At 42.0% G+C, this 25,721-nt stretch overlaps 1 protein-coding gene across 2 annotated transcripts in view; it reads left to right on the top strand.

Annotated features, from left to right (window-relative positions):
- The window catches only part of Ryr3 (ryanodine receptor 3), a 542,105-nt gene that overhangs the window by 496,062 nt on the left and 20,322 nt on the right, over window positions 1–25,721 (top strand). For both annotated transcript variants that reach the window (XM_029469442.1, XM_021156945.2), the window contains 17 exons: window positions 1,804–1,935; window positions 2,387–2,499; window positions 5,400–5,496; window positions 7,035–7,141; window positions 7,487–7,538; window positions 8,432–8,488; window positions 9,762–9,861; window positions 10,009–10,088; window positions 11,500–11,576; window positions 14,684–14,757; window positions 15,015–15,032; window positions 15,433–15,513; window positions 16,306–16,394; window positions 17,828–17,956; window positions 21,477–21,581; window positions 23,546–23,627; window positions 24,280–25,607. In XM_029469442.1, the coding sequence (XP_029325302.1) occupies window positions 1,804–1,935; window positions 2,387–2,499; window positions 5,400–5,496; window positions 7,035–7,141; window positions 7,487–7,538; window positions 8,432–8,488; window positions 9,762–9,861; window positions 10,009–10,088; window positions 11,500–11,576; window positions 14,684–14,757; window positions 15,015–15,032; window positions 15,433–15,513; window positions 16,306–16,394; window positions 17,828–17,956; window positions 21,477–21,581; window positions 23,546–23,627; window positions 24,280–25,607 (2,721 nt within the window). The remainder of the gene's footprint in view (window positions 1–1,803; window positions 1,936–2,386; window positions 2,500–5,399; window positions 5,497–7,034; window positions 7,142–7,486; window positions 7,539–8,431; window positions 8,489–9,761; window positions 9,862–10,008; window positions 10,089–11,499; window positions 11,577–14,683; window positions 14,758–15,014; window positions 15,033–15,432; window positions 15,514–16,305; window positions 16,395–17,827; window positions 17,957–21,476; window positions 21,582–23,545; window positions 23,628–24,279; window positions 25,608–25,721) is intronic.

Raw genomic sequence — 25,721 nt, 5'->3', positions numbered from 1 at the left:
CCTGATACCCTGGAAAGCTTTTGAAAGAAAATAAGTTTGTGTCTTGGGGGGGGGGGGAGTAAATAAATAAATAAATTTAAAAGATAGAGGGAATTTAAAGGCAACTTGAGATTTCTCCAGTTCTGTAATTCTGAACAGCTCTGTTTGCAAGGGACATTATACCCTAACAGAATGAGAGAAAACAGAAGTACTGATTCTTTCTTCTAAAAATGTGTAACAATGGAAGATAAAATACTCTAGGAAAAACAAATGACAAAAAAAAATCATAACTGCCCAAAATTAAGAAGTTCTAAATCTTGACAGTGGGGATCTAACAGGGAGCTCACCAGAGACCAGTCAGACACAGTGTATTGTCAATTGAAAGTTTATTCCAGCCAGCTAGGACCACACCCAAGTGTTCAAGGACCTTGGGGTAGCTCCAAGTGCTCAGAACGCAGGGTTCTGAAAAGCAAAAGCCCTGTCCTGACATCTGTCTCACCAGCTGCAGGGAGCTTTGCAAAAGCAGGCAGTTTGAAGCAAGGAGTGAAGCTGAGATAAGTGGTTAGCTGCAGGGGGTTCCACACAAACAGGAAGTTCAACAGAAGCTAAGAAGTTGGCTAGGACAGCTTGACCTTTGGTTCCTAGAATGGAGTTGGGTAGTTTTCCATGGGATCCTTTATCAAGGAGATCAAATTCTAGTTAAACCTGAAATGTCCTTAGCCAGAACACAAGATGGAGGAAACTGCACTATCTTGCCCTGCCACAGGGAGAAACCTGGAGAGAACGCTAGGTGCTTCTGTCAGATGTCAGATGAGTGCCTTAGAGCTGGATTTTCAACAACTTTAAAGGAAGAACATAGGACTAATTGACTATCCTGTTATAGATACAGGGTATGAGACTTAAACAAAATTAGCCTCATGCCAGAGAACCTCATGAATATCCTTCACAGACCACACAGAAACCACATGGAGGGCCTCTTACTAAAACATGGTGAAAAGTAAATACATGAGACTGTCCCTCAAAACAGACTCAAAAGACTCACAGCACATAAGGAAATGGAACAAGCAATAGAAAACTAACAGAAAGAAATTTAAATGCAAATACAGTTTTTAAAAATTTAGGAAGACAAAGAATATAGAATCCACACAAAAAAAATTAATCAGAATGTTATTCTTAAAAAGGAGAGAAATAGGTTTGATTTAAAAAAAAAAAAAAGATAGCATTAGATTGTACAAATACATACTCTCGAAATTTAAACCTTAATGTGTAGGCATAAGATACAAGGTAGGCATACCTGAACACAGAATCGAGAAACCGGAAGATTGTTTTACAGAAATCATCCAAAATGTAGCACAAAGTGGTAAAGGCATGGGGAACATGAAGCTCATGTCTTGCATCTATATGTTGTAGGCTTAAGAAAGAAGGAGTGGGACAGAAGAGATGGCTCAGCAATTAAGAGCACCTGATGCTCTTCCAGAGGACACAAGTTCAATTCCCAGCACCCACATTACACAGTTCACAACTTCTTGTAACTCCAACTCCAAGGAATCTGGCCCCCTCTTCTGGCATCCACAAGCACCCAAAGCTCCAGAGTTAGGCACACATATACATAAATAACAGAGGAGAGAGAGAGAGAGAGAGAGAGAGAGAGAGAGAGAGAGAGAGAGAGAGAGAGAGAGAGAGAGAATAGAAAGGAGAGGAAGGGAGAAAGGAAAGTATAATAAAAACGAGTCTTATTATATGGAACCCTGGTAGAACTGATAGTATTTCTTAGCACAAGAGGCACAGAAATTGCTCATCTCATGGATGTGCTTCAACTTTTAGTCTGATGACCCAGCTGTGAAATGGCAACTGAACCTCTACAAGGACGTTCTGAGGAATGATGAGCCTTCTAATCCAGAAAAGACAGTGGAGCGGGTGCAGAGCATTTCAGCAGCTCTCTTCCACCTAGAGCAGGTATGCTCTGCTCTGAGTGTTTGCTCTGAGGAGTGTGTAAGCAAGACTGCTCTGGAGGATAGAACCTTCTTCCCTGTCCTCAGCTCTCAGTTGCAGGAGACCCCTTCAGGCAAAAAACAGCCACTGGAAGTTATCCCACACCCCCAAATGTTGCCTGATGCCTAATACATCAATCCCGTCAGCTTTTCCTTGTGTTTTTTGTGACTTCTTAGTATGACTTCAAAAGACTTATTACGGCTCTTTGCCATTTGTAAAACTGCAATCCATGTCTAGTAGAATCTGAGAAAATAAAGAAAACCTGGGACTGCCTGCCACACAAGAATGACTGCTGGGAGCATTTTTGCTAACTTCAGTTGTAAAACCAATATTATTCCAGAGTTAATTGTCTGAGCTACTGAGTCTGCCACTCAAATTGACCTACTATGTGCCTACTCACGTGATTTCTTCTTAGGTGGAACAGCCTTTGAGGTCCAAAAAGGCTGTATGGCACAAATTGTTGTCAAAGCAACGGAAACGGGCAGTGGTGGCCTGTTTCAGGATGGCTCCCCTCTACAATCTGCCCAGGTAGGTTCTCCATCACTCTTGTCTGCCAGGTGAGCCCAAGAGAGGAGTTAAAGTGTTTTCCTACAGCTGAGCTCTCTTATGGACAGCTTGATCCTAACAATAGGAATTGGGGTCCTTGGCTTATGGTGCCTTGCAGACTAGATGTATAATGGTCTACTAAGCAGTCAAGGTAAGGATGGAGGCAGGTGAGGATGCCTCGTCCTAGGCCTTCACAGCCTCCCAACAATACCCACTGACGTTCTCTGCTTCTGCTGACACAAGGGCTTCTGTGAGAACATAAAGGACTCTGAGAACAGGGAACTGTTTTCTAAAATACCTTAGCCCAAACTTCATCATTGCCCTGCTCAGTCACTGGGTGAAATGACAAATTTTACTATTCTTCAGCAAAGGCAAAAATTAATTAATTTTAATTAACTAATTAATTAATTAATTAAAAACTGTAACCTGAGAATCCTTCATCACAGTGTACTTACCATCAAGATGAAAAAAGGGCTAGCTAGATGTGGTGGCACATGCCTGTAATCAGAAGGTACAGGAGGATCATGAATGTGAATCTATCCTGGGCTATATAGCCAGTCTCTGTCTAAAACCAAAAGGAGGAAGAAAGGGTAGAGATACCCAGAGGCTGGTTGGGAGCACACTGTGCTTACCTTGGTCTTTAGTACTTTGAAGTAAAAATTATGTGGTTTGGGTGGAGGGATTAGTTTTTGGTTTTTTTCCTCAAACTATGTAGCATATCTTCTGTCAACATAGGGAATCTGTGTTAGTAAGATTTCCACTACGACAAAACACTTGAGGCAAATCAACTTAAAAGGAAAAACAGTTTATTTTGGTTCACAATTTCATAGGTATGGGAGCATCGTTTTCATACTGTTGTGAGACAGAACATTGTGGCAATGGGTGTGGCATCGAGCAAAGTTCCTTACCTCACAGAGGCAAGGAAGCAGAAAGAGGGGTAGAACACAGTCCTCAGATCCCCTTTAAAGGTGTGTCCCTTATTTTCTACCACTAGACTTCAATTTGAAAAGGGTCTACCACCTCCCAGTGACAGCAGAGACTGATACCTTCAATGCAGGACCTTTGGAGGGCATTGCAGAGCTACACCATACTAATACTCACGACTGGAACTTGATCTGTATATCGGGTGCTAAGACAGCTTCCTTCTTCAAAGATAGACTGGAGAGTAGGTGAGGGCAGGTTTATAATCCATCTACAAAGCTGGTGACTGAGTAACAAGCTTTGATTCATCAACTCCCCAGTCTCTGGGAACAGCCTCACCTGACCATGGACAGTCGACTCAGACAAAAGTGTTCTGAATCCTATACACCAATATGGTTCTTTAGACTGTAAGACCAGAGTCCACCCTCTGCTTGGCCTTTGCTCTCTTCAAATGGTGGATCTTAGCCATCACTTATCTAAAATATCCTGTACCTTCCCTTGAACCAAGGGAGGCTTCCCGTTTAGGTCTTTGAAGATGGGGCAAGCATAGCTTCTGAGATATACACCTGCTCCACAGGGTCCCCCCCCCCAGGAAAATAGATCTCAGTCAGATCCCCTGCCTGTGGATGTACCCTGAAGAACTAAGCTCTAAAAACACCTCTCCAGGGCCTGGCCAAAAGTTATCCCTCTCAAAAAACAAGCTTTTTAATAATGATGTTGGTACCATCTCTTTCTATCTGGATGTTCCTTCAGTATTCCTACACCTACATATGCCAGAATACTTTTAAGGAATCCCTGTAATGAGGCAGGCTGTCCTTAAGCCATTTGCTCAGGAACAGTTGCCTAGGGATCCTCTCTGGCATGAAGACAGCAGGTCAGTTTTGTAGCAACCAGCTCACTGAGGAGGCGACAATGGAGGCAGATCTTCCCTACTTTATGATGGTCTAACTTCCATGGAATCTTCCAGACTAAAGGGCAGAAGGGGTTTATCTGATTATAGACATGCTGTTTCTCTGGTGTTGGTATTTCAAACAAAACCCTGTATGCTTTTCTCCAGACACAAAATTAACAATTTCTTCCTGATCACCTTTCAACGTGTTTGGCTGGAAAAGGTTAATGAAAAAACTCAGTATGACAGACTAATTCCCACTTTAATGGTAATGTAACCCAAAAGACACCAGCTCATTCTCTGCACATGCCTCCGTTCTTGGCCATGAGTTAATGTTGCCATAAGAATATACACACTTGTACAATTTTTTTAAGTAAAATTCTGATTGGTCAGACTTTAATGAGAGACAGCAGGTTTTAGTTCTACCAAAACACTTAATGACCACTGTTGTCCTTTTCTTCATCCTTGGCCTGTCTTGCCACGACCGATCATAGCACATAGCTGTGCTTCTGTGACTAACTTTCCAGGAAGTCAGTCGGGAGACAGAAGAGTACAGCCAGGATCTCAGAGGTATACAGGAGGCAAGCTCTTGGCACAGCATACCCAGCTCCTGCCTTCCCGAGTGAAGGCTGGAGCCCCTTGCTGAGCTGTTCCTTGAATAGAGGAAGGCAGGAGAGCTGCAGTTAAGGACTTAGTTTGACACTAAACTACAACAGGATTTCAACTGTATTACCTAAACAGATGACAGAGCTAAAGGAATGACTAAATTGCTATCCAAAGCAAATATTTTCCAACTTGATCTAATTAGCTATTTCTCACTAGAATGGCAATGTGATAAAGACCCAGTAAAACTAGACAGGGATGCTGTGTCTTGCTCTGACTATGATACTCAGAAGGTACAACAGTATTTATGAATTACCTAGTTACAAGGTACAATATGAGCTACTGACTGCCCTGACCAATCAGAAGACGAGAATTGTACAAAAAAACTCTTACTAACTACTAACCACCCAACCTAAAATAACAAGTCCCACAACTCTCTTGACCCACGCCTCTCACCCCTTCCACTCAGGCACCGCTCTATTAACCTCTTCCTCCATGGCTATCAGAGATTTTGGATAGAAACAGAGGCGTATTCCTTTGAAGAGAAACTAGTACAGGATTTGGCTGTAAGTACTGAATGAACTGGGAGCAGATACAGGTGTGAACGGGTTTGATTTTTGTGTTTGTGTTTATATATGCTGTGAGAGTCTGACATTCACAGAGAGTCAATTGGAACAGAAGTAACTGTGTAAATCCTCAGGACGATGTTGCCAATGCTCCTATAAGCCAGAGGATGAAACTTCAATTAGAGGTGTTAATAACGTCCTCACCCCCAGCTCCATCGTCATTAACAACTAACATTTCTTGAGCTGCACAGCTATGTCTTGGGGATTTTTATGCCAAGTTAAGTTTTGAGCACCATCTGTTGCAGGAGGTCCCCCTGTCCTGCTTTCCTCTTGCTAAGAGCCCACATCCACAATAATAGCTCTGCTTTGGGGAAGATGCCTCTTTCCTTCACCTCATGTTCCTGTGTTGGCCCTTCAAAAATCTGGCATGCACTGTCTCTAACGGACTTTGTATTGTGAAACCACTTGAAGTGGAACACAAAGGAGCAGACTCACCTTGTTTCTGGGGAGGGGGAAGCAGTGTGAGCCCTCCCTTCTCTTCTCTGGCCAGGCCAGTGTATGGCTCTCTTTCCTCCTCCCCACTCCAGTTTCTCATTTGCTCTCTGTGCTAATCCCGTACTGTTTTTCATCCATTCTTTTCTTCCTGTCTTTCTCTCTCTGTCTTCCCCTATCATCCTGTATCTTTGCCTCCTCCCTCCCTTTTTTCTTTTAAACCCCTCTTCCCCATTTTCCTTCCCTTTGTTTCTATGTCCCTTACTTTCCCCACATAGCCCTGTTGGTAAGAAAGGCTCCATCCTTGTTTTCCCACTTCTCTGATTGGGGTGAAGCTGGCAGGGAGCACAGGCAGGCTCTAGGCTGCCAACCATTCACACAGCCTGTGCAGATCTCACACCAAGTACCGTCCCCCAACCCCCACCTTTCCCGCCTTTACTCCCGTACCCCCACTGAAGGGCTGTGACACAAAATGTTACTGTTGTCACTAACATCAGCTGCTGGCCTCCTTCCTATAAAAACAAGAGAAGTGACTCCTAAATAGCAGCTTTGCACAACAATGCAAATTTTAGCCTGAGGCCATTTTTTAAAATCTAGAATAATACAACTGGTCCCCACATAAGTCCCAGAGATTTGTGACTTTTGCCACACCTCCATCTCTAGCCTATTCTTCGGAAGAAGTTCCATGTATTATCTAGAGGAGCTCAGTTTCAAAAGTGACAGTGAGGTTTCCCTTCTGAACTGGGGTGCTCACAACTTGCATGGGAGTTTTGTAGTTCATTTTCTGTGGTCAGCCATTCGCTTTATTTTATTTCAGTTCATTTAAAATTGGAATGTGTCTTTGATTGGCTGGGGGGAATTCGTCTGTCTGTACCAACCTTACATCCTTAGGAGTCCTTGAAGTAAGCCTCTGGTGGAGAGCTTGCTCTCTGCCTCCAGTCTGATGCCTCTCTGTGCCTTGCACTTTGCCTTCTCTTGGTTCGCATGCAGCTGTGTGGTGCCTGCTGGAATCTGTGCCTAAAATCTGTCTGTGTTACTCTGTGTAGAAATCTCCCAGGGTTGAGGATGAGGAAGAAGAGGAGACAGAGAGGCAACCTGACCCACTTCACCAGATCATTCTGCATTTTAGTCGCAACGCGCTCACAGAGAGGAGGTGAGCATCACTCTGGGGCTCTTCCCCCAGGCCAGGGATGGTGCTCAGTCATAGTGATCAGCAAAGAGTATGGGGAATTTCAGACCTGAGAGCCTCTCTTCATGGCCACCAGGAGACATATAGAGGACAGGCTTCTCATCATAATAGAAGATGGATAAAAGGATAAACAGCTTAAAATTCTGACTTTAAAATTCCATGTCAAGTCAATACCGACTCAGCCTTTTCTGAGTCAAACCATCTGATTAGTTCACTGGTACATTTAACTTGGAATGGTTTTTTGGTGGTTTTTTGTTGTGTTGTTGACTCCAAAAATAGCTCGCTAAATATTTTCTCTGTTACTTCCAGCAAATTGGAAGATGATCCATTGTATACTTCCTATTCCAGCATGATGGCCAAGGTACTCCTGGGTTTCAAGCACTCTGTCACAGTCTTTCTTTAGACCTCTTTGGACTCGTAAAATTGTCATGTGAGCAGCGAGGCTGGCGCTTGTCCATGACAGGTTCTAGGCGTCACACAGCTCACGCACCGTAAGTGTGACACACGTTGAGACTGCTGGTGGCTGGATTCATGGGACAGTTCTAATGCTGAAGAGATGGGCTTAGGTACACAGACTATCTGCATCTTCTTTGGTCAGGAGAAGTCAGGTTCTTCAGTCCATGTGCAGACAAAGGAAACATGCTGGACCCTAGAAAAGGGGTTCCAATGTCCTTGAGAAGCCACAGTAACTGGAGAAATTGCCACCAGGAGTTTGACAAACTCTGGCATACTGAATATACATAGGCAACTGTCCTCAGATAGAAAGGCGTTCAGGAAGACAGAATATGGTGACAAACAGGGAACTGGTATTTCTTTGTTCTGTTTTATATCACGGCCCCAGTACACAGAGTCAACTTACGGCTTACATCTTCGGTAGCCCAGTCTTACTATCATGGCCCTGGTATTTATCTTAAAAGGACAACTCCTTGCATTCCTTGGTTCTCGTCTACATCAGAACTTTTTCAGAGAAGGGAATTCATGTCTGTGCTTAAAACAGGTCACATTGGATAAGTGAGCTCCCTGTTCTGTCTTGTTCCTTAACCCCTTGGTAACTGCAGAAATGGCATTTAAAGTAGAATGTTCCCATGCAATGATCAAAATGTTCCTCATTTTACAAGGTGCTGAGGTCCCGAGGAGTCTGTGAATAATAGCCTGGCCACTGCCCTTGCAAAACATTGTAGACGAGTTGTGCCCATCAGATTCCCCTATAACTTGGTTTTCTGTCTCCTCCTTTCCCTGCCCCATGGAACCCAGAGCTGTCAGAGTGGTGAAGATGAAGAAGAAGAGGAAGACAAGGAAAAAACCTTTGAAGTGAGTTTTGATAAAGATTAGAACCAGGGCCCTTTCTGGCCTATTGGTTGGGGCTTCAGAATGGTGACTACCATTTGCTTACGAGACTCACTGTTCTGCTGATGTGTCTGAAGCAGCAAGTCTAGCCATGGCTCTGCCATCTGCCTGTGTGACTGACAAGCAACAATGAAAAATCAAGGACACTGCAATCGTCCACACTCGTCTATAAATGCAGGTTGATAGTAGTTTTATTTCAAGGCAGTACAGAAGCTCAAAACTCCTAAAATTGCACAATTTTAGGTTCCTGTGCTCTTTGATAGGCAGAGCACCCAAAAATAAAATAAAGTGAATGCAAGTGGTTACAGTTCTGGTGACCAGCCATGGCAGAGCATAGCTGCGTCCAAATGCAGGGGCAGTTCTTTTTGTTTGTTTGTTTTTGTTTTTGTTTTTTGAGACAGGGTTTCTCTGTGTAGCCCTGGCTGTCCTGGAACTCACTTTGTAGACCAGGCTGGCCTCGAACTTAGAAATCCGCCTGCCTCTGCCTCCCGAGTGCTGGGATTAAAGGCATGTGCCACCACGCCCAGCGCAGGGACAGTTCTTACATTCAGACAAATTTATTCAAGTGGCCAGCAAACTTGTTTCCTGTATAACAGAATATTGGAAATAACACTTAAATCTTAGATTCCAAGGAATCTCATGCTGGAGATGGAAAAACTAGAGCCCTGGAGGCAGGCAAGGAGGAACTCGTCTCCAGGAGAGAGAGACTTAGAGCTTGTCAGGTGACCTTGCAGGAGAGACCGGAGCTGAGACAACAACAATGGACTGTCCAGACCTTGACATGCATGGCTTAGTTAGCCTGATGCTAGGACCCTGAAGACTAAGACTGAGAAGACTCACTAGATCTTTTTGTTCCTCTTCCCAATATGGCCACATTGAATAAATATCCTTTATCTGCACTTTACTGTTAAAAAATTAATAATAATCATAGGTTTCTTTGTAATATCAAAGGTGAAAACACTATGTTACCTATCAACATAAAGAGTGGAAAACCCATCATTCAAGGGTGAGGGAATCATGGGTATATCCTTTGAGGAAGGTAGATTGTATCTGGAAATAACATGTAGAGGTTTGCTTTATCCAGAATGATATGCATTGCCTTTCCTGGGCTCCTAAAGATTCACTCTCAGCTTACTTCACCACATTGCATTTACTCAAGGGGAACGTGAGCAGGCGGTACAGCTGAGTACAGGGAAGGGGCTGAGAGCAAATCTTTCCATATGACTTCTTTTCCTAGGAGAAGGAGATGGAGAAGCAAAAAACACTGTATCAACAAGCAAGGCTGCACGAGCGTGGTGCTGCAGAGATGGTCCTTCAGATGATAAGTGCCAGCAAAGGTGACTGTTTCTAGGTAGACCCTAGGTAGCTGCCACAGGGCTAGCACTCCCTGACCTAAAGTCACACTAGCAAGACTGGAGAAGGCCCAGTAGGTACGATGTGCCACCTCTCTCGGTGGTAACTTAATCAAATCTTCACCCTGGCAGGTGAGATGAGCCCCATGGTGGTTGAGACACTGAAGCTGGGGATTGCCATTCTGAACGGAGGCAATGCTGGTGTGCAACAGGTAATTCAGCATCAAGGGAGATGGTGAAGAGATCCTGGGGTACTTCTACTTGACAGTGCTCATGATGAGGTTTCATTTGCCCTGAGAAGGCTACCCTCCGTTGCTTGGCTGGTGTTTGTCCTTAGTGGCCAATTATATCAAAGTAGCTGGGAACACAGATAACAACAATAGCCAGGAGTCTACATGCAAGTTTGTATTTAACAAAGAGGTTTTAAAGCAGTGGATTAAAGGAACAAAACGTTGGATTTTCCCTCAGAGTTTCTACAGAATTGCAAATACTCAGAGGATGTTTCTGAAGCCTCTGGCATTTATTTCAGCACTTTAACCTGTGAACTGCTTTACCATGAGAAAACACAGTAATTCACAACCTGCTATTCATTTAATTATGCTTTATTCATTAAACAGTTATTTGCTAATAGCTGTAAAACAATGCCTGATTCTGCTGTAAAGGCTGAAGTTATTACAGGAGGCAATACAAGTAAAGTATTTGAGAAGATCAGGCTGAGAGATTTTGAGTTCATGGCAAGCATGGGCTATGTAGTGAGGGAACTTCTGTCTCATAAAATTAATGTTCAGAGATATAGCTCAGTGACAAAGCACTTGCTGACCCTGTATTTAATTTCTCAGAGTACAAAATAAAATACCCAAGTCTCCAGTGAGTATTAAATGAGACAGTCAGTATTGATAGCTGCTAGTCAGTCAGTATCTGAATTAGAACTGATAACAATAAAACCACAAATGTCCACAGTTTACTATACACTGCTGAAATGGTGACACTAATGAGCCTTAGTACAATAGACTCTGACTCCCCAAGTAGATGGCCTGAATTATGCATATATTTTCTTTAATTATTGTTGTTACATGTATGCATTCATATAAGCATATAAATATAACCTTCTGAATCCATTTAGTATGGCTCAAAAGTATGTTTTTAGAGCTGGCCACTTAGTATTGGATAACCTATCAATGGACTCATCCTGGGGAAAGATCGATTCTCCTTCAGTAATGCCCGAGGTCATTAATTTTCTTCTAGGAATGAGGCCTTCTGAGGTTTCCCTGAACCAGATTGGCATGTCATCTGGTGGTGGTGTTGTCCAGGCCTTACTTGGGTGACCCATTGTTGAGATACCCTGGGTACCTGCTTCCCTGTACTATAGAGAGGAGACGGTCTCTCAGCTGACATCCTGATCCTCTTGCTCTTGCAATCTTTTAGCCTCTTCTGACATGCTCGCTAAGCCTTGGGGATAGAGGTTCTATTTTCTTGACTATACCAGTTCTTCTGATATTTCCCCAAGAGTCTGCTTTTGTATGCTTCTGTGGCACGGCATTTGCCATTTCTCCATTGGAATTAGGAAGAGCATCAGTTGTGACTGTTTTCATTGCTTCCCTCTAAACTGTGTTTCCTTTGCAGAAAATGCTAGATTACTTAAAGGAGAAAAAAGATGCTGGATTCTTTCAAAGCCTTTCTGGTCTTATGCAGTCCTGCAGGTAAATATGGAGAAACTACTCATCATTCTTAAAACTTCACAATTCAAGAGAAAGAGGGAGGACAGATGGACGTATACAGAATCAGCCAGATTACCATAGATTTGTGGAGAAGATTCAGCGGTCATCTACCTTCAAATCCAAGGAAGTGGACATAGTTCCCTAGCATTCAGGATTAGATTAAAAAAACATTATGATGGGGGCTGGAGAGATGGCTCAGTGGTTAAGAGCACTGACTGCTCTTCCAAAGGTCCTGAGTTCAAATCCCAACAACTACATGATGGCTCACAGCCATCTGTAATGAGATCTGATGCCCTCTTCTGGCAGTCTGAAGACAACTACAGTGTACTCATAGACATAAAATAAATAAATCTTTAAAAAAAAATTAAGAGAAGAAACATCAATCTTCCTTAGCCACAAACATCCTGTGGTCTATCAGTCCCTTCCTCCCTTCCCTTATCCTACCCTCCTTTCCTCTTCCCTTTCTTCTCTTCCCTTCTTCTTTCTCCCTCTCTCTCCTTCTTTCCCTCCCTCCTTTCTTCCTTCTCTCCCTCCTTCCCTCCCTTCTTCCCTCTTTTCTTCCTTCCCTCCTTTCCCCCTTCCTTCCTTCTTTCCTTCCTCCTTCCTTCCCTCCTTCCCTCCCTCCCTCCTTTCCTCCTTCCTTCTTTCTTGCCTTCCTTCTTTCTTTCCTTCCTCCCTTCCTTCCTTATGTTAGGTTGTTTCCTATGCTCAATATATATACTATAAGTTTTTCTTTGAACATGGATATCCCCAAAAGTGAAACCAAATAAATAAGGGCAAAGATGGGGGATACATCACTCTTAGTGATAACTGTTTTTCTTTAAACCCACAAAACAACTTGTAAACTTTTCCTCTAACAGTCCTTTGAGGTTGAATGGGTATTTGGTAAGCACATATTTTGACAGAGGTCCACCCTGGCATGGGAACAAAATTTTAATATACTCTAAATAGCAAAGCATTGAATTATTAGTTGGTCTTACCTAATTGTATAAGCTATCAATCATGGTTGAACCAACTTTTGAATAAGTATCCAAAAGTTGCAAGGCCACCATGCTAGCTCATTTTTAAAGGAGCCAACATTCTAAGAAAAGTGTCCTTCTCTAAACTTTCTATGTATTGTGAATTGTCTGAAACTCATTCTAAAAGAAACCAAAGTTGCAATTACTTAGCTCATTTGCCTCCAAGTATCAAGAGCTAAGATAGAGCATGATGGCTACCATTTGAAAATTTAGAGGACAAACATCCTTCAGCAGACTTTATAATCTTGCCAACCTTATTTGATTGGGTACAATCCGTGCTGCAGCATAATCTCTTGCTCTTAGCTCTATTTTTTTTTTTTTCTCTAATGGCCTATTAGTTCATTGTCTCTCTCAGGAAAAGAGAATGTACTATTGCTACACCTGACTCATTAAGCATGAAATAAATAACACCTGTGGACTCAGGGTTTACAAAATCAAGAAAACTGGGTTCTACATTACTCATAAAACTTCCACTAAGTATCTAAGAGTTCTCTCAATATGTTACAGCACGTGAGACTGCTAAATTTGTTTATAATTCATTTATAATGATAGCACAGAGGGACAAGTGATGTAACTTAATTGCAGGATGACTTCTCGCAGAAGTTTTAAGACACTTTAATGGGTTTGATTACTATACAAATAACACATATTTGTAAAATACTTAAGCAGCTGGAAAATTAAAACATTCAACATGGGTTTTTAGGGGTTGAAATGAGACTTGGACATGTATGGAACCAATTCAAACTCAAAGCTTCAAAGCAACAGGGTCCAAATGTCCTTTCCTAGGTTAGCCCCCACCCTCCCCGTCTCCCAACCCAGCACAGCAAAATCCAAATAGCAAAACAGCAAGATAATTTGGAGATTTCCAGCAAACCCGTTTTATATAGCATAACCTGGGATTGGAAAAACTACAAAGCTAGGACCTGAAGAGAATGTCAGGAGAGAGGGATGAAGGGCCTTGGACATTCTGCAGAGTGCCCAGGTTCAATTTCCCAGGGTCAGTTAAAACTATCTATAACTAAAGTTTTAGGAGATCCCATACCCTCGTCTGACTCACATGGGTACTAGGTATGTACATGGTACATAAACAAACATGCAGGAAAACACTTATACACAAAAATAAATATATTTTTTAAAACCTGTAAAGTGAAACAACAAAGGTAGGAATAGAAATTTCACTGTTTTCTGTTTAAAATTCTCAAGTCATGACTCCCGCAAAAGAAAGGAAAAGAGTGCCAACGTCTTTCTAGTCTTACAACATCTCCTCTGAACAGCAGCAGAATTGAAGCTAATTAATGTCTCGAGTCTTCATGGGCTCAGCCATACACCTCCCTAAGAGCAATACCTTCATAAAACTTTACGCTCCAGGACACTTTTCAGATCCGAGAAAAACTAAACTGTTAAGAAAACAGAAGGAGCTTTCCTTTAAAGTAATCTGATCCTACAGTGATATCGTTCCCAGGCTCAGGGTAGTGCTGGGCCTTGCTGCTTCAGCAAAACTTGACTATAGCCAGGAAGTAGGAGAAAACGGGGACAAACAAATGCCATTTTTTTGTGTGTGAGTTTAGGGACACCATTGCACAGAAGGCTTAATCTCAACTGGCTTTTGAACAAAGCAGGAACCATAAAAGGGTGTGGTCTCCGAACCATAAAAGGGTGTGGTCTCTGAAATCTTCAGAGTTTCTAGCTCTCTCCTCCAATTCTCTGAGATCTTTAGAGAAAGTAAAGACAGGAGGTGAGCATTGGGTGCAGTTTATGAAATTTCAGAAAGAACTCGTGTCTTCCTAATTTGGGAAGGCTTTCTGAGTCTTTATTCATAAGAATGGATTCAAACTGAACAGTGATCACCACCTCTCTATACATGTAACAAGGACCATGAGCTATCACATCTGTTAACTACAGTGCTTGGCACAAACCCAAGGGACCGTCAGGCTTTTAACCAAGCTGCTAGGTATTGGTCTACTAATGATAATGAGACAAAATATTCTTAGTAGATACATTGAAATTAGAAATCTATTTTCCCAGCATAACCAGTTAGCCCTGAACCTTGTTTTCTTTTGTCCTTAAAAGTGTCCTTGATTTGAATGCATTTGAGAGACAGAATAAAGCTGAAGGCCTGGGGATGGTTACAGAAGAAGGGACACGTAAGTAACTAATGGATGCCAAGGTCATTCTCTTCCTGATTGAAATGTCAACTCTTTCTAATCAGAGCCTTTGCATGCTGTTTCCTTTATCTGCAAACATTTGCTCTTATTGAGCAAAAACCATTTCTCTATGCAGTTTTGCTAAGGCCAGCATCCAAGATGGATGCGTTCATGGAGTTAGATGTATTTGAAGAAAGTTTGATATAGTATTTATGGGTTTCTTACTTTGTACTTTCTCTTTTTCCTCTTATTTCCAGTCATTGTTCGTGAGCGTGGTAAGTGTGAGTCTCTTCCCCTAGTTCCTATCATGTGTGTAAATCTTAAGAGAATAGATTTAATGGCCTCGGTACAAACACATCTTAGGTTGGGTGGCTGCATGTCAAGTCTAACCCAGCAGTTTGATGCTTAATTAAAGAAGTCTCTTCCATCTGTAAAGCATGGGTTATTATGGGCTGGCTGCCATTGTCCTAGTTGTTCTCATTACAGATGTGTTTTGGGGCTAAACAGTTTACTGTTGGGGCTGTGTACTCTGCAGCTCTTGGCTCCCAATTAACTGATTTTATCAACATTAATCCAAAGGTACATCTCCAAACCCTATTGTCATTTTTGGAGTCATTTGAGATGTACCTTGTTGAGAAGCCAAGCAAATGCTGATGTATATATTATGTTTTCAAGGTGAAAAGGTACTCCAGAATGATGAATTCACACAAGATCTCTTTAGATTCCTACAGTTGCTTTGTGAAGGACATAACAGTGGTGAGTGGTATGGACTGACTTGTCAAGGGAAAACAGCATTTGTATGCACAACTCTCATTGATTTTGGTGGAGTCCACTTGATTCAACTAGTTGCTTTCTGGTTTAGTTACTGTTCTATTGATGCAAAGAGATACCATGACCAAGGCAACTCTTATTTGGGGACTTGCTTATAATTTTAGAGGGTTGGTCCATGATCATCATGGTGAGAAGCAGCCAGGCATGATGCTGGAGCAGTAGTTGAGAGCTTTACATCCTGATCCAAACACAGCAGGAAAAGACAGAATAAAACTGGGCCTGGCATGGGTTTTTTTAAACTTCAAAGCTCACTCCCAGAGGCACACCTCCTTCAACAAGGCCACACCCTCTAATCCTTCCCAAACAGTTCCACTAACTGGACATCAACCATTCAAACATATGAGCCATTCTATTGAGGGTCATTCTCATTCAAACCACCACACCATCCAAGATTACCAGTTCATCTAGTCCTCAACAAGAGAGACTCTATAAAGTGACCATTAGACTTATGGCTGCTATTGTTTAGTGTTACCAAGGCTAAACCACCCCTGGAATCATGAGCCCTTTCACATCACCTATTGGGTCTCATCTTGTTTTAGATGTCACCAGGTTGGCAGGGCATAGAGGAGAGGAGGATCTGCAAGGCTCCAAATACATTATCTGTGTAGAACTTGAGCCACATAGTATGCTACTTCTAAGCTCATGCCTTCTAAGAGGCATGCCTGGCTCCCTTTGGTGTAGTGAGCCTAGGTTCTGACTCAGAACTGGTGCTCTCAGACTTTCAGAACTTCCTGAGGACTCAGATGGGCAACACCACTACTGTGAACATCATCATTAGCACTGTGGATTACCTTCTGCGTCTGCAGGTGAGTTGGGGGGCCTTAGGCAATGGCGTGTTTCATCTACAGTTATACAAGTTCACAATGGCTATGCAGATCCATGGAGACCCAGGATACAAATGCTCCTCAATGGGCTTATATCCTGATAAACCAACCATACGCTAAAGAAGAATTTCATACACCTAGCTACCGAATGTCATTGCTAAATGAGATGATACACTATGTAGTGGTTCTCAACCTGTGGGTTGCAAACTTTTGGGGGGTCAAATGACCCTTTCTAATTATCTAAGACCATTGGAAATAGATATTTGCATTATGACTCATAGCAATAGCAAAGTTACAGTTATGAAGTAACAAAGAAAACAACTTTATGTCTGGGGGTCACCAAAACATGAAGAACTGTATAAAAGTGTCACAGCATTAGGAAGGTTGAGAACCACTGCACTATAGCATTTTGGTGGTTTATTCTTAAGATTGTGTGGCTTACTCTGAACTATGGTTCATGGCTCCTGCCTAGCATTATGAGAGAGCATCATACCATAAGTTGCTAGTTGAGAAAATAATACTCAGAATTTCAAGTACAATTTCAACTGAATCTATGCCAGTTCAATACCATGGTTAAGTTGAAAACATATGCATTAGGTCTACATTGAACAAAAAAGCGTCTGTATCATCTGACTCTCAAAGGAGGAGTTGCAATCTGTTTTTTCACACCTAAGGGAATTTTTAATTCCTAAAACATGCATTCAAAGAAAGAGAGAGGACCTTAGCTATGAAAGTGTATTATAAATACTGGTTGATGTTAGTGTTGTCAGTGAACATCCAGCCTCAATAGCCAAGAAAGAATAATCAAATGACTTATGACTAAGGAGTATAGTTTTACGAGAAAAACTTGTTTATGGTAAGAAGAAGTTGATGTTTTCACATTGTTGGTGTTGAGAACTCACCTGACTTTTTTTGTAACAGCTTTCTCCCCCTGGTTTTATCATGTTCTGGGAATCAGGAATAATCTACTTAAGTTCCCTACGGTGCAGTTCTCTTGTCTATACGATGGGTAGCACTTGCCTCACCGAGTGGTAATAAATATTGAGAGGTTTGATATTCATAAATTACTTGAAACAGCATCTGCCACTGAGCTGCTATTCCTTTGCTGTTAATATGGTGATTTGGATGATAATCTCTGTTATCTCTGGTGGGCATGGTTCACTTTGAACGTTATATATCATAGTCTCCCAGGTACTAAAAACTGAGTGTCATCCTCATCTGTTCTTCCCATTGGAGACTTATGTGTGTTTGAAAGGCAGGTGTTAGGACTAGCTCTGTCCATCTTCACATGGTCCCCAGCTCCTGTCCTAGCAGAGGCATAGAGATATGGGATTCTTCTGAATCCTTCTTGTCCACTGAGTTTACTCTCCTTGAATTCAGACAGAGAAATATCAAACTTTGCTGTTTGTTTTTAGGAATCAATCAGCGATTTCTATTGGTACTATTCAGGAAAGGACATCATTGATGAATCTGGACAGCATAATTTCTCTAAAGCTCTGGCAGTCACCAAGCAAATTTTTAATTCTCTTACAGAGTACATCCAGGTAGGTGTTAATAATAAATGCAGAATTGATAGCAAATAGAATATTTTCAACATTCTCGTTTTCTATATTCTCTAAGGAGTATTTGGATGCACATAGTGATTGGCCTATGTACTCAGTCCCAATGCTGACATTTTTTATCTAGAAAAAGGAACTACTGGTACCTGTGGTCTCTGAGGTCCTACAGTCTGTGGTCCTCAACTGGGATTTGTCCATGGTGTTGTCACACTTTATTTTCTTTTACCTCATTACATTTTGCTTTCCTGAAGACATGGTGGCACACGCCTTTAATCCCACCACTCAGAAGGCAAAGGCAAGTGGATCTCTGTGAGTTCAAGGCCAGTCTGGTCTACAAAGCATGATCCAAAATAGCTAGGGCTCTGTTACACAGAGACAACCTGTCTCAAAGTGGGGAGGGGAGACATTTTAGTTTTCCTTTCGAGATTGACTTTAAATGAATAATAAAAGAAAAAATCGGTTCGACTTAACATTCTTCAGTCTAGAATATTTGATAAAGTATCAATATCTGGTGTTCTGTAAGTATGGAGATAGAATTATAGAACAATGGTATAAACAATCAAACAAAACCTTAGAATTCAATCTACTATGGTGACACATACCTACAATCCTGGACTTTGGAGGCTGAGGTGGGATGATGTTGAGTTTGAAGCTGGTCTGGGTGACATGGTGAGACTCTGTCACAAAATCAAATAATCAATAAAATCCAGAATCTTTGAGCTCTTACTAGGGAAGAAGATAGTCAACTCAAGTAATAAAAAGTGGATCTCTGTCTTAGTATTCTAGTTTTCTTTCTCTTTCTATAACAATCTCTATTTCCCACAACAGTCTACCTACTGTGAAGAGAGATGGATGATGTATTTAGGTATAACTGCCTATATAACCCAGTTGCCATATCAGCCTTCTGTGATACAAGATTTTTTAGAAGCAAAATTGACACTTCATTTTTATATTATCATAACCAGAAAACTCATGAATACAATATTTGCTCATTTATTGATTGAACAAAACATTTAGCTTGTGTTCTCTCCTTAGTTCCCGGGAAGAATATAATTTATTGTCTCTACTATGAAAGCGCTTTCAGTATCATTGAAAAAATCATATACATGATGAAAAATATTTGATAGGCGATGATTGCACAAGATTTGAAATAATCACTTGCATTATGGCTCAAATCATAACTATTATGTACCAAACATGGAGAAATGGAATGGGAGATAGCTAGAACAACATCCTGAGATTCAGAATCAGACAGCAATAAATGAAACAAATAAAGCACACATGTATGAGTTCAATGGAAGAGAAAGCTCTTTTGAACCCCAGGGTACAGTGTCATTACAGATACATACTGGCTATGGATAAATAAAGAAGGAAGTATACTGGTCTTTTGGAAAAGTCATGGAGATAGGATTGTGAGAGATTTCATGAGACATGATTCAACAATTACTTCAGTTTGCTGCAACTGAAGAAAAACCAAGGAAAGAAAAGAAGAGCATTTATTTCATCCCTTGTTATTTCCTTCTCTCCCCATTCTATAATCTGAGTGTGGCTCTTTGCTTTACATAATGGAGTTGAAATTTGTTCTGGGAAAAACATTATCTAGAGGATGAGACGATATCCTAAGCTCAGGACCTGCTTGGGGTAGAAATGAATACAAGACCAGCTGGGTAAGATCATTTTAAAATATCTGAGGCTATAGCTCAAGAGTTTCTGCCTGGTATGTAGGAGGTCCCAGGTTCAATCCCCAGTACTGAAGAAAGAAAAGAAAAAGAAAAAAGAAAAGAAAGGGAAGGGAAGAAGGGAGGAAGGGAAGAAGGGAAGGCAACTGGATTTTCATTCATCATCCAAATCGTGAGGTATCACTAGCTCATTTCGATTTTATTTTCTCATAAAAATAAATACAAAACTTATTGTCCTACCTAGAAAATTGGGGTTTTTAATGTAGCAAAGTTAAACTGTATTAAAACTCAAAATAAAAAGAGAAGGGCTATCGCTTCTTGGCCTTTGGCTAAGATCAAGTGTAAAAAGAGAAGGACTCCATTAAGGAAAGGCCAGTAGTATCCTACCCAGGGATAGATGCAGACTTCTCAAAGGAGAACCTTTGAACAAAAACAGATTTCTCCTGGAGTGCTCCACACACCAGCTGAGCCCATGTTCTGTAAACATGTTTCTTTCAACGACTAGTTTTATGCTGAAATGAATTTATTGGCTACTAGTGCACTACCTAGAAAAATGGACCTCTAGGGACCAGAAACTGAACATAGATGAACAGTAACTTTTAAACATGCTTGTGTGATGTGGGAAAGTAGGTAATACTTCTTCCTCTCAGCGTTCCCTTAGGAATCCTACTAAGACTCTTACATTCTTGGGATAATATATGTGTCCTTTTCAGATCTTTCTTATTGAGGAGAAATCTGGAGGTTGAGTAAAAGATTAAAACAAAACAAAACACCCAACACCCAAGACTTTGAAGGACAGTTACGGAAGGGCAGCTCTAAATAGGAAGGTTACTATCATAGAAAAGCAAACTAGGGCTGGTGAGATGGCTCAGTGGGTAAGAGCACCCGACTGCTCTTCCGAAGGTCAGGAGTTCAAATCCCAGCAACCACATGGTGGCTCACAACCATCCGTAACGAGATCTGACTCCCTCTTCTGGAGTGTCTGAAGACAGCTACAGTGTACTTACATATAATAAATAAATAAATCTTTAAAAAAAAAAAAAAAANAAANAAAAGCAAACTAGAAACTAAGTCATCTACATTTGGCCTTAAGAAAAAAATATTTGAGTTGGTATTTATATATAATGTTTAACTTAGTAAGAAAACCCTAGAGGTAGCTGATCACTGCCATTAGTACTGAGACTTTGAACTTTGATTAGTCAGAAGTTTGTAGCACTCACTTGGAGCTTTGCTTGAAAACAACAGATAGATTGTCTCTGATACCCTTGTTTTCCTTAAAAGGCCTCCCAGGGAAAGAACTGGGTGAAGAGAGGGTAGAGTGGGGGTTCTCAACCTGGGAGGGTTTGGGGTTGACTGGCCCTTTCACAGGGGGTGCCTAAGGCCATCAGAAAGTACAGATATTTCACATTATGGTTCATGACACTAGTAAAATTACACTTATGAAGTAGCAGTGGAAATAATTGTATAGTTGGGGACCACTACAACATAGGGAACTGTATTAAAAGTTTGGAGCATTAAGAAGGTTGAAAGCTGCTGATGTAGAGGAATGCCCTTCAGACCTGCTTCAACCATAGTATTTAACTATTTCATTAACTATATTCTTCATTCTGGAGCTAAAAGACAATCAGTGGGCAATGAAACCCTCATTCTTCACCTAGAAAGAAAGTCCTGTAATTAGAAAGAATGAAAAGCAACTGGGGAAAATATTGAAACATGGAATAATGAGTGTGAAAGGTGCTGCCTTCTCATGTTACCCTCAGTCAAATGCCCTGATAGGACAGGCTCTGGCTGACAGGATGTGGAATCAGGCTGTCTCCTCTCTACAGGGCCCTTGCATCGGGAACCAGCAAAGCCTGGCTCACAGTAGGCTGTGGGATGCAGTAGTCGGATTCCTCCATGTATTTGCTAATATGCAGATGAAGCTTTCTCAGGTACTGTGGCCTGTTCCTCTACACATTCCATTACAGTGAAATGTTGGGTTAACTTCCTTTCCTTTCAACTTCCCCTTGTGGGTGTGGCTGTTTAATCAAAGGCTGGGAAAGCCAAACAGATTAGGTCTCATTCTTAAAACTGAGGACCAAAAAACAAAAAACAAACAAAAACCAAAAAAACCCGGGAAACAGATGTATGTCTTCAGGGGCATGGTGGCGGGGGGGGGGGGCATTGCATGAACGCAGCTTCTTCCTTCTTTGTGTTCCACCAACCTATTATTTTGTAAGTGCCTCAGCACTGCATTTCTCCCCTTTGCTTCCCGGTCACAGTCCTTTCATTTTAGAATACCAAACATCAATGTGTCTCACCTGCCAAATGTTGCATGCCTCTGTCATCCACAAATGGCCCTTCCCCCGCTTCCCCTCCATATCCATCTCTACCTCACCTCCCCATCTCTCTGGCAAGATGAATCAGAACCACTGAGGACATTTATTATGAACAAATAAATGTAGCATCTATAGTCGGTGATCGCCTCTCTCCATGGCAACACATGTAGGAGCGCTTCAAGATGTGTTTCAGACTGATTGGAGGGACATTTGCAGCATTAATTTAAATCTGAAGATTTCAAGGCTATCACACCTGCCTCTTCTCTTTTGGAATGTGCTGTTTGACCCTTCATTTTTTTTTCCCCTTTTGACTCTGGCCTTATGGGAAAGGAGTTCTGGAAGGGACTACTAATTTGGCAGTAACATGTCCATATCTGTGTCAATCATGACAGTGTGGTTTAGAGGCTCTGGAGATAAGAGCCCTTACCCTGCCACCTCCTCATCAGTGATGTTGGGAAAGTTCCTCCCCACTCCAGCTTTTGGTTTCATCATCTATGAAGTATTAAGGGTTAGAAGGTTGGCCTCTGAGGTCTCTTCTCAGCTCTAGTAGTCCGTCCTGCTACAGGTTTGCTGTTGTTGCTGTTGCTGTTGTTTTTTCAATAGAGCTATGACACACATTAAGTAGGGGAAAGTTCCCCAGGGAACTAAATGGCTAGACAAAGCTTTTGGCAAGAGAAACAGAGAATTGGTAAAACAAGTATGACCCAGAGGAAGAAAAAAGTTTTTTTAAAATTACCTTCAAACTGATAGGTGGTGGCTCAGACTGTCAATCCCAGCACTCAGGAGGCAGAGACAGGCAGATCTCTGAATTCAAGGCCAGCCTGTTCTACAGAATGAGTTCCAGGACAGACAGCTGGGACTACACAGAGAAACCCTGTCTCCAAAAAAAAAAAAAAAAAAAACCTAAAGTAAATAACTAATTGCCTTCAGTTTTTTCTTGCAAGCGTAATTCTCTAATTTTAATTTCACCCTTAGATGAGATCTTTCACATACTCACTCCTGTATATGCTGAAGGGTTTGCAACACAGAGGGAGTTTTCCAGTACTCTGCCTGTATTGCTTGTATTAAAACCAAACAGAACATCAAAAGCATCCAAAGGAATAGCATGCTTAAATAAAGATTCAGTGGCCCCCTGATCACCACCAGCTACAACTGGGGTAATCAAATCCTCAAGGAAAGGAGACGCTACATGGTAATCTAATGCTCCCTTAGTTAGATTGCAACAGCATCTCCCATAGAGCTCACGATAGGTAGTTCTCCAGTACAGAGAACAAGAAATAAACTTAAGAAGTACCTGAAGGTTTTTTAGCGTATGGGGTTGTTAGGTAGCGTCTAGTGACAATCGGTGTATCTGCTGCATTTGAACTGAGCAGAATGTGAAGGAGCCGTGCTTGGATGAGCATCCCTGTACTCCAGGCAGTGGATTTAAGCCACCTTCACTCACATCGAGAAGGGATCTCATTCCTGCCTCGATGCAGCCTTCACCTGATCTTTCCAGAGAAGGCCCTTCTTGCTCACTACCCTGGACTTTGCTGAGGGATCAGATAGCTCAGGGGTATCTCCTGTTTCTGTTCTAGGATTCCAGTCAGATCGAGCTGCTGAAGGAACTCTTGGATCTCCTTCAGGACATGGTGGTGATGCTTCTGTCCCTCCTGGAAGGTTGGGCTGTTTGGTATAACTAGGCATTCACACAACTGTAATTGGTCTGAGCACTAACCTTACTAACCACACAGATTATCCTTCTCGAAGGTCACTGATGTCATAAGACATCAGGTAGAATGACAAATTTTTCAGAATGAAAACAAAAATGAGTGAGGGGCACATGGTCTGATGGACAAAGCCTGAAACCAACTCATTTGATGCCAATAGGAAAGCCAGAATGAACTGGGGAAAACCTCCAAGCTTTGCCCCTCCCTATCCTTTCCCTCTCCCCATTGCTTTTTGACACATCTGGCTGCCAGTACGTATGCCAGCCATCTAATTGGGCACCCTCCCAGGTCAAAGGGGATCAGAGGGACGGTGTGTATCCCTATGTATTCCCAGAGATCTAATAATAAAACCACCTCGTAGGCCCCAGGGCAGAAACAAGGCCATGGTGTGGCCATTTCCCTCTTGCCCTGGTTTCTTGTCCCTTGGCTCCTGGTGGGGTAGTTGTTATGGCTTGCTGCTCTCTCCTATTTTCGAATCATTATGGTCAGAAATAAACTGGCTAATTTGGCACATGAGTCTTCTAAAAATAGCTGCCTGCCCAGTTGCATGATAACTTGGGTTCATTTATATATTTGTATGTCTTTTTGAACCTGCCTCACAGGAAATGTGGTAAATGGGACTATCGGAAAGCAGATGGTTGACACGCTGGTAGAATCGTCCACTAATGTAGAGATGATCTTGAAATTCTTTGACATGTTCTTGAAACTTAAAGATTTAACCAGCTCAGACACCTTCAAAGAATATGACCCAGATGGCAAAGGGATCATCTCTCGAAAAGAATTTCAGAAGGCCATGGAAGGTCTAAAGCAATATACACAGTCAGAGATCGACTTTCTCCTTTCATGTACAGAGGCTGATGAGAACGACATGTTTAATTATGTGGATTTTGTAGAGAGGTTCCATGAGCCAGCCAAGGACATAGGGTTCAATGTGGCAGTGTTATTGACAAATCTCTCTGAACATATGCCCAACGATTCCCGTCTCAAGTGTCTGTTGGACCCAGCAGAAAGTGTGCTAAATTACTTCGAGCCATACCTGGGTCGAATTGAGATCATGGGTGGGGCCAAGAAAATTGAGCGTGTTTATTTTGAGATCAGTGAATCCAGTCGAACTCAGTGGGAAAAACCTCAAGTGAAGGAATCTAAGCGACAGTTCATCTTCGATGTTGTCAATGAAGGCGGGGAGCAAGAGAAGATGGAATTGTTTGTGAACTTCTGTGAGGATACAATCTTTGAGATGCAACTAGCATCTCAGATCTCAGAATCTGACTCAACTGACAGGCCAGAAGAAGAAGAGGAAGAGGATGAAGATTCTGCTTATTCTATAGAAACTGAGGGGGAGGAGGAAGATAAATCTTTTGAGTCTGCCTCTGCTTTTACCATGGCCTGCGTCTCAGTAAAGAGAAATGTCACCAAGTTTCTGAAGAGGGCAACCTTGAAGAACCTCAGGAAACAATATAGGAATGTAAAAAAGATGAGTGCAAAGGAACTGGTCAAGGTGTTCTTCTCCTTCTTCTGGATGCTGTTTGTGGGTCTCTTTCAGTTGCTCTTCACGATCTTAGGAGGAATCTTTCAGATCCTCTGGAACACAGTGTTTGGAGGGGGCCTTGTCGAAGGGGCAAAGAACATCAGAGTGACTAAGATCCTAGGTGACATGCCCGACCCCACTCAGTTTGGGATCCATGATGATGTAATAGAAACTGACAGGGCAGAAGTGACCGAGCCAGGTGTCACCACTGAGCTGGTCCACTTTGTAAAGGGTGAGGCGGGAGATACAGACATCATGTCAGACCTCTTTGGAATCCACTCCAAGAAAGAAGGTGGCTTAAAGCAAGGGCCTGAAGTGGGATTAGGTGACCTCTCTGAAATTATCGGAAAGGACGAACCCCCAACATTAGAGAGTACTGTGCGGAAGAAAAGAAAAGCTCAGGTAAGCCTAGTTCCAGTTTGTCGCCCTTACCCCCAAATGAATCTAACTCTGTGTCTCAATCAGCACTGGCATGGTTTGCACAGGTTTTAACACTGCATTAACACTGGTTCTGGT

Source organism: Mus caroli, chromosome 2 (genome assembly GCF_900094665.2).
Source record: "Mus caroli chromosome 2, CAROLI_EIJ_v1.1, whole genome shotgun sequence".
Classification (NCBI taxonomy): Eukaryota; Metazoa; Chordata; class Mammalia; order Rodentia; family Muridae; genus Mus; species Mus caroli.
Note: the sequence above shows the minus strand (reverse complement) of the source record. Positions and strands in the feature narration are given on the sequence as shown.